This window comes from Octopus sinensis, linkage group LG7 (genome assembly GCF_006345805.1).
Source record: "Octopus sinensis linkage group LG7, ASM634580v1, whole genome shotgun sequence".
Lineage (NCBI taxonomy): Eukaryota > Metazoa > Mollusca > Cephalopoda > Octopoda > Octopodidae > Octopus > Octopus sinensis.
This window is the reverse complement of record NC_043003.1, coordinates 78,464,492-78,481,080: the sequence shown is the minus strand read 5'-3', so window position 1 is coordinate 78,481,080 and position 16,589 is coordinate 78,464,492. Positions and strand designations below refer to the sequence as shown.

The following is a 16,589-nucleotide window of genomic DNA, read 5'->3' as shown; positions in this document are numbered from 1 at the left end:
TCTTGATATTAATATAATAGAGTAATACAGAGCCATATGTAATTTATAAAGCATGAATACATTTATGATACTAATATAACAGTATGATATTAAATAAGCCATTTGTAATTTTTTTTTCATATCAGAAGTATTATATGATAGAAAAACCTTGCATAATATTTATAATATATCGTAATACTTCGATTAATGATCTCCTGCTTTAACGTTAAGTATTTTTTAATTATAAAAAACTAGCAGTATCGCCCGGCGTTGCTCGGGTTTGTAAGGAAAATAACTGTATAAGCATTTTTAGAGAGTTATAGCCAAAAGATAGCAAAAAAATGCATTAAAAATGGAAAAAAAATGATGGTAAATTTTTTTTTAAATCGTTGACTCATCGTAGACATTTTTAGAGAGTCACTTCCCTTATATAATAGCGAAAAAATGCATTAAAATGGGAAAAAAATGATGGTAAATTTTTTTTTTAATCGTAGACTCATCGTAGACGCGCGCTAATACGCAGAAGGGCTCTATATGAATCACGACTATAAGATACCCGGTTTTGGTTAAACTGCACCGCAAAATGTGGGAGTAATTAGGAATCTAAATCGTAGGAGACAGACACACAACCTCTCTTTTATATATAAAGATTTATATTTAAATTGCGACGAATAAATGCTAAATGATTGCTCTAAAAGTCCAATACCCGCAATATTCATTGATAATGTGCGCATGAGCGTTTGTTGGTTCATCAGTTGTTCAGATAGCATACAGACGCCGTTACGTTTTGTACTATGTTCACAGTCTCTCTCCGACTCGTCTTTCTTAATTTTTTTTTATTAATTAACAAGCAGTATCGCCCGGCGTTGCTCGGGTTTGTAAGGGAAATAACTATATAAGCATTCTTAGAGATGTAAAGTATAATAGCCATCTCAATATGGCTAACCACAAAGGGGGGGGGATGTTACTGTAGCTTTTTACGTTCTGAGATTTAATAATACATTTTTAGAGAGTTACTTCCCTTATATATGCCAAAAATGCATTCAAAATGGGAAAAATTGATGGTAAATTTTTTTTAAATCGTAGACTCATCGTAGACGCGCGCTAATACCCAGAAGGGCTCGATATAAATCACGACTATAAGATACCCGGTTTTGGTTAAACTGCACCGCAAAATGTGGGAGTAGTTAGGAATCTAAATCCTAGGAGACAGACAGCACACAACCTCTCTTTTATATATAAAGATTTACCTTTCCTGTACACCAAAACAGAAATTCAGAAGTGTAGTGAATGTGATTGATTATGTAAAGAAATTAAAACAATGGTTTAAGAAACAAAACATAATCTTTCATTTGTTTCAATCATTGGACTGCGGCCATGCTGGGGCACCGCTTTGAAGAATTTTTAATTGAATGAATGAATCGATCCAAAACTTTTCTTTTTAAAGTCTGGTACTTATTCTATCGGTCTTTAAGCGGAACCGCTAAGGGTACGCAAACAAACTAACATCGGTTGTCAAGTGGGGGAGGGACAAACACACACACATATGCATACATATATACATACATACATACATACATACATACAAACATACATACATACATACAGATATATTAACATGTATATATGACGGGCTTCTTTCGGTTTCCGCCTACCAAATACACTCACAGGGCTTTGGTCGGCCCTCGACTATAGTAGAAGACACTTGCTCAAGGTGCCACGCAATGGGGCTGAACCCGGAGCCTTTTGGTTAGGAAGCAAACTTCTTAACAACAAAAATATTAATAATAATAAATAAACTGTAAAAATTGTTAGAGATTCAACTTCGAAATTTTTTTTTTTTTTTGGTGGGAGATGGTGGTAGCAAGAAATCAGCCAACAGTATATTCGATTTTAACGATTAAAGAAAGATATTTGAATGAAATTAAAAGTGCGCATCGTTAGTGGTCTACGAGTGTATGTAATACTGAAATGGTTAGCCTTAGTTTGTGCATTTATCAACATATGAACCTGTTAGGAAATTGTAATTTGTGATAAATCCTTATCTATATTCTTTAGACGCTTAAAGATAAACGAAGGCAACGAGGACGACACATGCCCTGTGAGTATAGTTTAAATAATGTCTGGTTTTATAGCTATAAAGAATGAGCTAGTTGGCTTAAATTAAAAGTGCAAGAAGGTGTGAGTGCAGGTACTGAAGCAGTTAATTTGTTTCCAAAATAATTAAAAGAAATTATTTAAGATTATGGCTACACATAAGACATAAGATTCCTCTCACAAATGAAGAGGAAACTAGTCTATTTTTTCGAAGCACATGCCAGCAAGAAGCCACATTGCAAAAGAAAATAAAAATCATCGATGCCAAGGTTTAAAAAAGTTGTTAAAAGTCGGCTAACGTCGTAGCAATGTAGCTAGAGACTGTAAGTTAGGGCCCATGCTTGTGAATCGGGTCGAGATTGTAAGGGATCCTAAAGCCCTCCTCGTATAAATTACGCTTCCCTTTATATATGGAAGGCCAAACAAGAAAGAAAGAAAGAAAGAAAGAAAGAAGGGTGTTGAGTCACATCTCCACGGGTCTGAACATTGGTTTTTACATTATACTTGAAGTAATTTGTGTGTGTGTGTGTGTGTGTGTGTGTGTGTGTATGTGTGTGTTTATTGGCTAAGCCTAGCAAATAAAATTGGTTACCTTCGGATAAATACGAAGAGACACCTTTTTTTTTTTACTTAACGGAATATCATAACAGTAGTGAAAAGGAGAAGATTAAGGGAAACTCAACAACTACTTCGTACACCTTGATTGGACAGAAGGTAAAGGTCAGTTACTGAAGGTCACTGTACTATCGAAATAAATTCCAGTAGACCTTTGAATAGAAGCAGGACTTGTATTAGTTCGAGATCCCTCGCTAGGTTTACATGAAAAGAATGAAGAAGCACTGAGATCTAAAATACTCTCAAATACTCGAACTTCAGGGGCCAAACAACTACGAAAAAAGGCAGCCATTGTTGAGAAAAGATTTTTGCTGTCCTCACAGACCATTAGAATCACACAGCAAATAAGAGTAAAACTAAAAATCAATGAATTCTTCTCCCGAGAAGATCGTAAACAATATAGACCACGACCAACGCGTTAAGCCTACGTCTGAGACGTATATTCTACCATTTCGTGAGCGAAGTGAGCAATAACCGATTACAAACAAACGATAATAATTCTTTCAAATTTTGAGACAATGCCATTAATTTTAAGAGGAGGGAGTAAGTCGATTACATAGACCCAAGTAATATGATGTTACCGATTCCAAAAGATGAAACAATAAAGTTAACCTCAACTGGATTTGAATTCAGGACGTAAAGAGACGGAATAATTCCCGTTAAGTAATATTTCCGACGCTCTCACGATTCTGCCACTTTGTCGCCTTCGAATAAGTGAAGAATACAAATAACTGAAAGAACATTTAAGAATAAAATTCAACCAAAACTTCACCATCCACATTAACGATTTCATAAGAGAACAATTGCCACACAAACCAATAGAAAACCGACTGACCAAATGTTAGCCGTGATGAACGAAGTAGCTAAAGAACTATGAGAAGAGATAAATGGTCCCAACTTTGGGGCATTGAATGCTTGACAATATTGTGCTGCAATTATCATTAGCTAACAAATGGGAAGAGAAGAGGTCTCATAGTAAGAAGAAACAACCAAAATGGATTACCTCTTTCGAGACACATCAACAGACTTCAGCACAAAACATATAGTAAATTCACTGCTCAGCAACTGCAACCTTATTATAGATTATCTAAAGTATATGGGAACTATCGACATTAGATATTAATGGGCAAGCTAATTGTCCTTAAACACAAACTGCGACCGGCAAGGGAACAATTTCATGATAAAAAAAAACGCTTGCCAGAGCAAAAGTCCATCAATCACAAATTTGCCAGAAACCCACATGGATTTATCGCAATATCATAGGTCATATCATCAAGATTGTAAAATCTATCCAAAATGTCCAGGAGTCATTATGGAGAGGGACCTGGAATGTAAACAAACATCGCAACCGTGATGCAATGTGGTTAAATTTGCTACAGAGTGAATGTTGTGCAAACGTCTCTTCCAAAACTAATAATATCAACAATGAAACTCTCATAACGGCTGTTGTAAAACTGGCGAACGTGAAGTCACCTGGGAGAGACCTGATAGTCAGTTACTGGTGCAGAAACCATTCTATACCCCATCCCACGATAACCTGTTGAAAAGAGCAATGAATGCTGAGCCTGACGTATCGGACTGGTTGTCAATCGTACGTACAACATTCGAATCTAAAAGCCAGGAAACGCATGTAACCAAAAACTACAGGCTTGAAAGTAATGTATAAATCAAACACTGACTGTTTGAATGCATTCCTCATGGATCACAGCGAAACAGAATATGGTGACAGAAGATCAGGCAGGAGAAAAGAAAGGAGTTTGTGGCGGTGCCGAACTTCTCATCCTTAAAACTGTTCTAAAGGAAACTGAACAGCACCACCGAAATCTGTTGGCTGTATGACTTGACCGTAAGATGGCGTGTGTCTCAGTTCTTCACTCCATTGTTATAGGTAATGTCATTAAGAATCAGAGAACAACATGGTCTACTGAACTACCGTTAAGAACTGTGACTGCTACTATAATCACTAACAGAATTAGGCTATCATTTGTATTGTACGCAATAGGAACAGCATTAGATTAAAACTTCAATCTATGTATTAAACTCAATGTATACACACCGTCCATTTAAGCTGGTAACAATGACACACAGATGGCGATTTTGAGTTGTGCACACCGAGTGTTTCAACAGCTTGGAAAACTTCCGCAATATCAAAGATATGTCTTCAAGCATTGATTAGCCTAAATAGATTTATTGATTTATCATTCCTTATTTAACATTAAAAACATTTATAAATGTCAAATCCCAGCGAGAACGTTAACAACGATTTATAACGTCATTTTTATGTGAATTAACCTTTCACTTAACGATCTCTTGCTTAACTGTTGGATATATGGAACCTGCCAGGGTATTCTTGTACTCATATTTATACTCATATTTGCAGACTCGTACTCATATTTGCAAATTCGTTTCAATGTTGGAATTACGTAGGAGTTTCTTACGTTCAGAGTTCGAATCCAATTGAAGCTATGCATCTTTTTTTTTTTTTTTCTTGTGGGTGATTGCCAATGAAATAGGGCGCCATTCAGCTACACCGAAACTGGTTTAAACGGCTATGCTTTTTCTCTCCACAAATGTGCCAATTTTTTGGAAATAAATGTAATATTTTACGAGAGCCACATTAATTCTGTGATATACTCAAGATGCTAATATTAAGATACAAGGACAAAGCGGTGAGCTGGCAGAATCGTTAGCACGCCGGGCAAAATGTTTACCGGCATTTCGTCAGTCTTTACGTTCTGAGTTCAAATTCTGCTATGGCTGACTCTGCCTTTCAACTTTTTGAGGTCTATAAAATAATTACCAGTTGAACACTAGCGTCGATGTAATTGACTTACCCACTCCCTCCAAAATTGCTGGCTTTGTGCCAAAATGTGAAACCAATATTAAGGTACAAGGGCAACACGGTGAGCTGGTACAATCGCTAGCACGCCGGGCAAAATGCTTAGTGGTATTTCGTCTGCCCTTACGTTCTGAGTTCAAATTCCGTCGAGGTCGACTTTGCCTTTCATCCTTTCGGGGTTGATAAATTAAGTACCAGTTACGCACTGGGGTCGATATAATCGACTTAATCCGTTTGTCTATCCTTGTTCGTTCCCTCTGTGTTTAGCTCCTTGTGGGTAGTAAAGAAATTGGTATTTTGCCCGTCGCCACGTTCTGAGTTCAAATTCCGCCGAAGTCGACTTTGCTTTTCATCCTTTAGGCATCGATAAAATAAGTATCAGTTCAGCACTGGGGTCGATGTAATCAACTTCAACCTTCCCTCGGAATTGCTGGCCTAGTGCCAAAATTTGAAATCAATAGTATGGCACCAAATATAATATTAAACTTCATGACTTGACTTTGCACTCTACGGAGAAAGTTGGAAATGACCAGGAAATTGAAGACAGTTAAACTATCTTCTCAAGGCCGCCTTTAATTAATATATTAATTTTAGACCAAATCACAATTGATATTCTTAAGATATTAGATGATGGGAAATGTCTGAAGCAAATCAATTAAATCTTAATTTTCTTTAATTTTCAATTCTTTCGTGTTTCTCATTTTTCATTGTATTATGCTGAAATGACTTTTCTTAAATTGCTGTCGTAAGTAGTAGTAGTAGTAGTAGTAGTAGTAGTAGTAGTAGTAGCAGCAGCAGCAGCTGTTTTATTTATTGTTTGCTATTTAACCCTAGGTCAGTCGTAAACGACCAAACCTATAACCAAATATATTCCCACCGTAACTATTCCACTTTTTCAGATCCAATCTATCTGGAATTTCATCTTCATTCAGCTTGCGCTTCTTTTTTTATTTAAAGGTATTAGAGTATTGTTGAGGGAAATTTGGTTGCAATTGATGGTTGGTCAAGTGACCACTCTGAAGCGTCCTCATTAGCTCGTAAGCTGGTTGCTTAGTAGCGCTGGAAGAAATTTCAATTCCGAAATCTTTCAAAAATATTTATGAAAAACTTTAAATGTAAATTTTTGAATTATTGAATCGAAATTTGAGTTATTTTCTTTTGGGTGTTTCTAAAATTATAACTAGAATTATTCCCCCCTTATTAGGATGAAAGGGCAAGTTGGCTTCGACAGGATTTGAATTCAGAACGTAAAAAGCCGTACATTTACCACGTGACATTTTTGCCCCCATCCCCGTGATAATTGTCTCTGATTTAGGAACAAAGCTGACCGTTTTGCTGGAAGGAAAGGTTAAATCGTTATCACCGTTCTCAGTACTTGACTGGTACTGTGCTTTATCGACCCTAGAGGGATGAAAGGCAAAGCTGGCCACGACAGCACTTGAATTCAGAAGGCCGGGAGAAATACTGCCAGATATTTTTCCGACGCTGTAACAGCTCAACCGTAATCTTTTTAATTGTTCCTAATTAAAGCACAAGATATGAAATTTGGGAGAAGGTGGAGTAAGTAGATTCGACTGATTCCCGTAGTTATGATGATGAAAGGCAAAGCTGATTTCGGCGGGCTTTGAACTCACAACGTAAAGAAGTGAATGAAATATCGCATGATATTTTGTCCAACGCGCTAACGATTTTGTCTTGCACAAGGCCAAACATTTCGAAGAAGAGGCTCCCAGAAAGATAAAAAGCAAAACTAGCTTTGGCAGGGTTTTAACAGCTTTGAGCTGCCGGCTACAGGGAACTCTATTCAGATGATGTTTTGTGAAGAAAAGATTGCATGATTTGACTCTGTCCTGTATATCATATATGACACACTGGGCATATTTCTCTGATGACTATGTATCAATTATGATACACATGCCCAATTTTCCTCAACCACGATAGTAACTTGAGACTTATGATAGAAAAGGAGTGGCTGTGTGGTAAGTAGCTTGCTTACCAACCACATGATTCCGAGTTCAGTCCCACTGCGTGGCCCCTTGGGCAAGTGTCTTCTATTATAGTCTCAGGCCGACCAAAGCCTTGTGAGTGAATTTGGAAGACGAAAACTGAAAGAAGCCCGTCGTATGTATGTATATGTATACATATGTGTGTGTGTGTGCTTGTGTGTCTGTGTCGCCCCCCCCCATATCGCTTGACAACCGATGCTGGTGTGTTTACGTCCCCGTAACTTAGCGGTTCGGTAAAAGAGGCCGATAGAATAAGTGCTAGCCTTACAAAGAATAAGTCCTGGGGTCGATTTGCTCGACTAAAGGCGATGCTCCAGCATGGCCGCAGTCAAATGACTGAAACAAGTGAAAGAGTATTACTCGCAACGTAACAAACAAGGGATAACTAAAACACTGAAAATAAGCATGAGTGAATAGGACAAACTTATGAAAATGCTTTGGATAGGCGAAGGGTTAATATTATGGAGAGAGAGAGACAAGGCGGTGAGTTAGCACGCTGGTCAAAATGCTTAGCGGCATTTCGTCCGACTTTACGTTCTAAGTTCAAATTCTGCCGAGGTCGACTTTGCATTTCATCCTTTTAGGGATTGATAAAATAAGTACCAGTCAAGCACTGTGGTCGACATAATTGACCTACCCCTCCCCCGAAAATGGCGACCTTGTGCCAAAGTTGGAAATCTGTATTATATTGAGAGACAAGGAGACGAACTGGCAGAATCGTTAACGCACCGGGCAGAACGCTCAGCGATATTTCGTCCGCCCTAACGTACTGAGTTCAAATTCCGTCGAGTTCATCCTTTCAAAGTTGATAAAATAAGTACCAGTTGAGTACTGGGGTTGATGTAATCGACTCATCTCCTTCCCCGAAATTGCCGTTCTTGTGCCAAAATTTGAAACCAATATTCTGTTGAGAGACAGGCAGTGGATGATAGAGTGACTCACTCTATACCTTGCAGTATTTATATATTTACATTCGCAGTTCAAATCTCGCTGTTATAGACTTTTTCTTTGAACTACTTCGAGATCACCAAACATAATGCGACTTATTCTTTTTTTTTCTCCACTTTACAGCAATGTCTTTTCGTTTCAGTAATGTGACAGCAACGTACTCCTGTTGGCATCTGTTTTTAAGCCCCATTTGTAATAAAGAGGAACAAGAAAAATCTACTTTATTTATTAACCTCAGGAGGAAAGAAGGCAAAGTTAACCTAGGTGTAATTTGAACACAAAGAGCTGAAACAATTGCAGCAAGTTATTTGTTTGGCATCTTAACTATTTTGCCGATTACCTGCCCTGGTTTTTATTAAACCAAGTATATCATTTTTATTTGGAAAAGAAAAAAAAAAAAACGTTTGTAGTTCTATGCCAATGCTAGAAATACTTAGTAACAAACTGACGACATGAATGCACAGAATTGTCAGAGCACCGACAAAATTCCTGTTTTGAGTTCAAATTCTACCGATGTCAGCTTTGCTTCCATTCTTCCGGGGATCGATAAAATCAAAGGAAGATTCAGTAGACTACAACACTCACCTACAATTTAATATTTCTGGGAAAGAAAAATAATAGAAGTTCTGACATTCAAACATTCTCTGAAAACATTCATGGAAACATATTTCAGTGTTGTGAAATGGATTTCAGCTGCAGATCGAAACCGGAGTTTCGTGATCAGTTCACCAAATTGTGATGATGTTGGGTCAGTTGCACACCCGCGCTCACATTCATAGATATTCGTGGTTTTGTTTAAGACTGACGGTTATCCATCTATGCAAGTCTTCTCTTTTCACGCCACCGACGTTTATCTAAGGAAAAGGCTGCCAACTTGAGCCGATACAACCTGGTGGCAGTGTCGCGGCAGGCATTGCTGCCAGAACGCTGTGAGACAGAAGAATGAACGACAAAGTTGACCGCGTTCGGATTTGAACACGGCGCTCAGAATTGAAATAAATACCACGCGAAAGTTTATCCAGTGCTCTAACGATTTTGCCAGTTCACCTCAAAGTCAGGTCTAAAATGATGTTAACTCACATAGAAACAAAGTGTAAAGGGAACTTCACCTTCAAACGAGCCTCTCTAGCTACACGAATGTGATTGAAAAATTGTCATAAATTACTGATGTAAACAGGTGGAGCAATGTGCAAATGACCAATGTTTCCATGGCTTCAGGGCTGAGTTGAACAGAAAAATTTTTTATGTAAAAGAAAGCACACCTATGGATGTTATGTAAGATGAAGTCATCAAATGTCGCCTACCTTTATATCTATCTCTCTCTTAAACACACATACGTACATTTTTACAAATAGCTTGTTCAGTTCTTCTCTCTTTTTTGATGTGTTGTTATTGTAATGGTTATTTTACACTCCTATTTTTTGTTTTGACGTTTTTGTTCGTGTTTCTAAGCGGTCTCAAATAAATTTTTATTTATTATTATTTCTTTTCTTACCATTTCAGAATCAAATACAATTGTCATGAGATAACTATTTGTTGTTGTCCTGGTAACCATTCATTTTATTGGAACATGAACGAAGATGATATTCAGTGGTGAGATATTGTTCACTCCAACTACAACTATTACCACTAGTAAGTCAACAAATGAACTTCTCCGTGCTCGCAGGACTTGATAGAAATAGCAGTTTAACTATCCTCAAATTATACGCTTCTGTCTTAAAGAAAAAATGGTCACATTGGTTAAAGCAAAAAACTGAATGGTCACAACTAGAGCGCTTTTTATCATCGGTCCACTAGAACAAATCTGGCCTGGGGTTAAACAACAACAGCATCGAGGATCATCTGTATCACTATTACGGAACTGGAGTTACATTGGAAAGACAAAAACAACCCAAGATGCGAGTTGATCGAAGCTGTATAACTGTTCGATATGGCTGCTATGAATAGCAATGTACACAGACATGTTGACAGAAAGGGAATTTTAGACATCTGCTTAAAACCTTATGAAATAAACATGCGCACAAATTAAAAAGTAACACACGCACATACACACATACACACGCACACACACACACAAATACGTACACAAACACGTAATACATACACACCGATACGTATACATATGTCTGCACACATACACACACACACATATTTACGACGGGTTTCAGCACAATTTCCGTTTACCGAATTCCAATCCTAAGATATTGATCGACCAGAGGCTAGGAGTAAGAAGACACTTGTCTATAGTGCCGCAGAGAGGATTCTAATCTGAAACTACGTTGTTGCAAACCGAACCTCCGGATTACACAATTGCCTGCCCCTGTATATCTATCTATATGTAACAGTATTTTCTTAAAGCTTAGATATTTTGAGGCAAATTTCTTCGACTGAGGGCTTCAAAGAAGACAAGCACAAACGAATCAAATTTCTACAGATTATATTTCAGAAAAAGAAAAACGTGTGTCAAAGAGATTATGTCAAATAAGGGGAAGGAATAACGATCGGGAGTCTGTATTTATCGATATTGTATATAATCTTTAAAATTTCTGTTTTAAAATATTTTTACAAGCAACACATTTTGTGGAGAGAAGTGAGGTGAAAATGGTAGGTTTATCAGCAGAGATCTCGTTTTCTATGGCTGGATTCAAAGGAAGATGACGATAAAATGCACCACTAAATATATGAAACTCATCAACCGTAACCGTCCATTCAACTGTTGAATTATATTGTTATATTTAACTTTCCAAAAAAATCTAAGAACATGTCTGCGGAAACATTAGAGGACCGTTTGCGTGAGTTGAAGGAAATTTTAGTTACCAAAGAGATAATTATTCATAACCAAAAGAAAAAACTCAACGAAAAAGATCACATAATAGAAGAACTTCGCAGTCAATTGGATAAATACCAATCTGTTCTACCTCTGTCTACTGCGATTCCAACATGTGTGGTTGCAGGACCGCGTAAAGTACGAGCTCAAGGAATTTCTGCTGAACCACAAGTGTTAGGTTCTTTACATGAGTTCAGTAATCTACGTTTAAGGAAACATTCAAAGACCTATCAGTAAGTACAGATTTTCTAATTTTTCATATTGTATATTGATATTGATGTAATCCTTTGTATCCATTTAAAATTTATCACACAAAGTCATATGTTGAAGAACTAAAACTAAACGAAGTATTTAGTTGCTCATTGGTGAAAGCTGAACTCCCCTGAGTCATATCTGTTGTTAGCTGATGTTTATATGATGAATCAAATCAAGTTATAATATGAGTAGGTTTTAAAATAGAAATATTGTCACATAACAGGGTTACGGAGTAAAGTGAGTTCAACCATTTGTTTAAAGCAGTGGATCTCAACCGGGATCCATATGACCCGTAGGAGTCCATATGAGATTTTGTTGTTAGAGTTTATCTGCAATAAATTGGTTATACTTTTTTCAAAACACAAAATATTTTAACAATTTTTCTACACAATTCCTAATAATATTTAATTATAAAAATATAACAGGATTTTTAAACATTGAATGGTTGTGAAGGTCAATTTGAGTAAAATAGGAATCAAAGGATAAAAAAGGAATCAATAGGTAAAAAATAGTTGAGAATGGTTTAAAGCTTATCTGTTTAAGTCGGTGATGCTGTGAATTGCTAAAATATAATCAGTAATTTATCGAAGTAGCGATGCCATGTGAAAAGTTCAGATCTTGTATTTAGGTAATTTGCAATATTTTTCCAACATAAGATTCTTGTAATCTGCGCATAAATTGCATCATTTTGTACCATTTATATACGCTTTGCTTTGCTCTCGTACATGATGGACGTAATATGGTTAAAGTAGCGTTGTTTGAATTTGCTGTCATTCCTATATAGTACTGACACCCCGTCGTTCAGTTAGGCTTTCACAGACTGATATTGTAAATGTCATCCTCTTTTTGTTTTATTTTATGTTTTGCTCTGTAGTCAGATGCAAGTAACTCTTTTTGTATGCGCATAGTGAACCTACGAAAGAGTGTTGTACTTGTATGACTGATATAAAAGGAAGGCGTCATGAAGTTTACAATTTTTACTTTTACAATGGAGTTTATGTACATTGCATTATCCATTTATAGTTTGTTATCGAGTTTACAAGTTGTTAAAGAGGTTGTTGACTTTAATGATTCCTCGTATATCATTGGTGTTAGTTTATGATATAGCGTGAAGTATTTTGTGTTTCATTCTATGAAATTCTTTTTGATATGTTAGTCTGTTTTATATTTAATATTATTGTATTCATACAGCATATTTTGTGTCTGGTCTATTTTTAAAACGTGTAATATATATTGTTATTGCTGCATTGTATGTGTCCGTATTCTTCTGTGGATTGGTCTGTGAGTCTGATCAGATGTCCATTGTAAACTGTTTGTTTTATTCTGTGGACTTCTGTTTTTAATATTCCTTTGTGGAAAGATATATGAATTCTCTTCTGAGAAAAGATTTTACTACTGGTATTTTGTAGCTTTCTGTCTCCACATAGGTGTGTGTGTGTGTGTGTGTGTGACTTTTGTGTACAATGATGAGATGTATCAAGTCTTTTCTTCTTTTCTATTTGGATGCTTACATCAAGAAATGGAGTTATATTTGTATTATTTATATTATTTCTTATGCTAAACTTTAGTACCATGCTGTTTTCCAGTTTTATCTTAAATTTATCAATGTTTCTAATATATTCATCACGATGAATTTGTTTCTACTTTCTTGTGTATGCAGCTAGATAAAATGTCGCAAACGCGAGGCCTAAGGAAGAACCCATAGCTACTCCATCTATTGCTGGTGATAATGATTAATTTAGAGACTTTATTGTCCAAGCAAAGCGTAAGGGATACGTATTAGCGTGTTTGTACATGTGGTACATGAATGAGTGAGCGTGTTGTGGGTGTCGTGGCTATTCATTCATGTCCAAGGGACACTACCATTGTCTATCAAAAGGACAATCAACAGCGCTTGCGCAGCGCTTTAGGTTTACACGATAAGGTTTCCATAATACCTCATCAACCTTATCCACCCCATTTACACGATCTAGAGACAAACCGCCGCAAGATATCTGGTATTAAAATGGTAAGAGGTTCGGGAATCTGAGAGTGTAATTATCTTCAGATGGTACTGTAGATCTCCAAAATAACCAGGAACATTTCCTGCACAATGTACTTTATGTCAGATTAACCTTCTAAAGACATGCTTTAACGTGAACCAAGAGGCGCCTCACTCCCGGTGCGCTGGGTACTAACCATGAGTTTTTAACACCTTGCGGTATTGCTAAATAGTTGACTATTCGCTGTTGCTATCCTACTTCTTGACACATTTTGCTTTGTCCTGCAAGCCTTCTAGCAACCCTCCGTGTGTGTGTGTGTGCAGAATGTGTACAAAAAATAGGAATAAAAATTTTTTTTGTCAAACGTGGCTTTTCCTACCCACACCCCCTGTGTACTTTAACAGTATGTGAGATACTTGGTAATGAATTTACTCCATAAATGGATAACTCAATGTCGCACAATCGAATGAAAACCACTATCATCAGACTCCACCTTAATCCAATAAAATTTTAATTTTTTTTGTGGTGTTATTAATGATAAATGTAAATCGAACTCAGGCTGAGAAAAGAAAAAAAAAACAACTGTCAAGGTATCGGTCACTTCCCGACAGGTGTATGGTCGAACCTGTGGTAGTTGAGAACTCCGGCGTTCTTGGTCCTTGGCCCATATTCCTGCTCACCGCTATCAGGGCGGAGATTGCTGTCCACAAACGCGAGCGCCACGTGTCAGAGTGGCTGTTACAAGGCATCTCCCTCACTATCATCCGTAGCAACGCGTTTTCCATTTTGTCTGCTGGTGCCACGAGAAATATTTCTATATTGTGAGAGGCAAAATTCTCCGTTAAGGCTATAAGCTCTGTTAATGACATATTTCATCTCTTAAGTAAAGCATGCCATGAAAACGATAACAATAAAGAACTCTGAACTGAAATTTTTGTTTGAGTGTAGAAACTAGACAAGTACATGAGCGTACTGAAAGTTGGCAATGCGACACTTAAGAAATTGCACTTAATTACAATTTTAGAAACTAACACTTAAATTTTCTATATTTAACTGTTGTAAATAACATTGTCTTTATTGTCTTCACAAAGCTATTGTAAAAAAATATACATCACAATTTTGTAATCATTAAGATATTTTTGACGTTTTAATAATAGAAACTGTATAATTAGTATTGCAAAAAGAAATATACAATATATTTAATAAATATGAAGCCACTGAGAAGGCTAGCTAGTGGGTACATTATTCGTATTTATTAATACTCAAAAGGATTGGTTGCTTCATCTTTCATCTACCCAGGTACGAAGAAGATATCTTCATATAAAAAACGTAAACAAGCTTTTACTAGCGTTAAGTCATGTACATGGTACTGGGTTGACAGTGGGGATTTATTCACAAAGGCACCAACACGGCAGGGTATTTTTTCATATTAGTGGAAGCTATATATATAAATATATATGTGTATATATCTATGTATGTCGCTGTGTATGCGTATGTATGTATGTATGTATGTATGTATGTATGTATGTTGGTAGGTAGGTAGGTAGGTAGGTATATTTGTACGCGCGCGCGCGCGCGTGTGTGTGTGTGTGTGTGTGTGAGTGCATGTGTTTGTGCATGTGTGTATGAAAGAGAGAGAGATATATATCATTGAATAGAACAGCATTGTCCTATATGGACAAAATAATAAACTGAAGCTCCCTATCATTATCCTGAGAGAAAAATTCATGTCGACCTAGCTTTATGAAGACAATAAAGACGACATATTTACGACAATTAAATAGAGAAAATTGAAGTATTAGTTTCTAAAATTGTAATTAAACACAGTCTCTTAAGTGTTCACATTGCTGCAATGCTGAGGTTCCTGCAACTCTAAAGTCTCTCAGGCTGATATCGAGGTCAGAACAAGATGGAAGGGGAGAGCAGTGAAGACTGTCGAATCTGCAGAATCACAGCTAAAATATATAAAGATGTACAGCGCTCATGGGTGTTGTATTTCGAAGGCTGGCCTGGGTGTTATCACAACACCTTGCTAAAATATGGTGCAAGGAAAGGACAGGTGGCTACTGAACTGAAACGATGTGCGCATGTCAATTGCGGATGAACGAACCAGCAAATGTGTTGGGATGTAGTATTAGGGAGCTTGGCTAAGATGAACCCAAGGAGTGACTCACAAAGTCTTATGGACTAACCGTTGCAAAGCGAGGTCAAACTGGATAAAATTCCGAATTCAGGCAGTTTAATTATGGTTTTGTCGAGCTCAGCCAACTTTTCTGCTGGGTTAAGTCGGAGTCACCAGTTTGCCTCAGAACCTGAGGAGAAGGACACTCTCTTCAGGCACTGGATGAATGACATTCTCAATAGCTGTCCAGAAGACCCGAGAGAAGGGTGCTACCGTTTGAAGCATGATCATATCTTGAAGGTTATGATCATATCTTGAAGGCATGATCATATCTTGAAGGCAAATACCATCCGTCATTGGATTAGATATTGTAAGAGCCGTCGCTCATCGAAGAAAATTATCATTTTTCTCAAGGCTGGCGTGACAGAGATGCCAGCTGTCGGTCTACTTCTCTGGGGCTACTTGCAACAGCAAACTATTTTGAGCTAAATGCCGACATGGGGAAGAAGTTGAAGTTCTCAGAAACTGTCGCCTCAACATCAGTAAGGCTAAATACGGCGTTGATCTAAACAGGATCCAAGCAGGTGGTTCTGTTAAAATATTCCATTCTCTGAGCGGACGTCAACGAAGAGGCAAACAAAAGAGAAAGAAATGTACTGAGCCGGTGGAGCTATGTCAAAGCAATGCCAAAGCAATGCATCGCAAGCAGTGTTGTTCCATCATGGAGGGATGCAGAAGATTTTCAATCTCTCTTGAACATGCTGGGCATTACAGGGGCCAGCAGGCGAAAGGCCACGAGGTTGGCTATGGAGGCGACGGAAGTTGCTTCAAGGTGGAGATGTGTGAGCCTTGAAAGAGGATGTTCTTGCTGCCTAGGGTCGTGCTAACTGGACACAAGTTGGATCATAATCAAATCTGG

The 16,589-nt window shown here is 37.3% G+C and overlaps 1 protein-coding gene across 1 annotated transcript in view; it reads left to right on the top strand.

Moving 5' to 3' along the window:
• Positions 1–2,063: 2,063 nt before the first annotated feature.
• LOC115214224 (cGMP-dependent protein kinase 1) overlaps positions 2,064–16,589 on the top strand; it is a 146,199-nt gene continuing 131,673 nt past the window's right edge. Inside the window, exons 1-2 of the mRNA XM_029783337.2 lie at positions 2,064–2,080; positions 9,988–11,544. Of these exons, the coding sequence (XP_029639197.1) occupies positions 11,246–11,544 (299 nt within the window). The 5' untranslated portion in view covers positions 2,064–2,080; positions 9,988–11,245. The remainder of the gene's footprint in view (positions 2,081–9,987; positions 11,545–16,589) is intronic.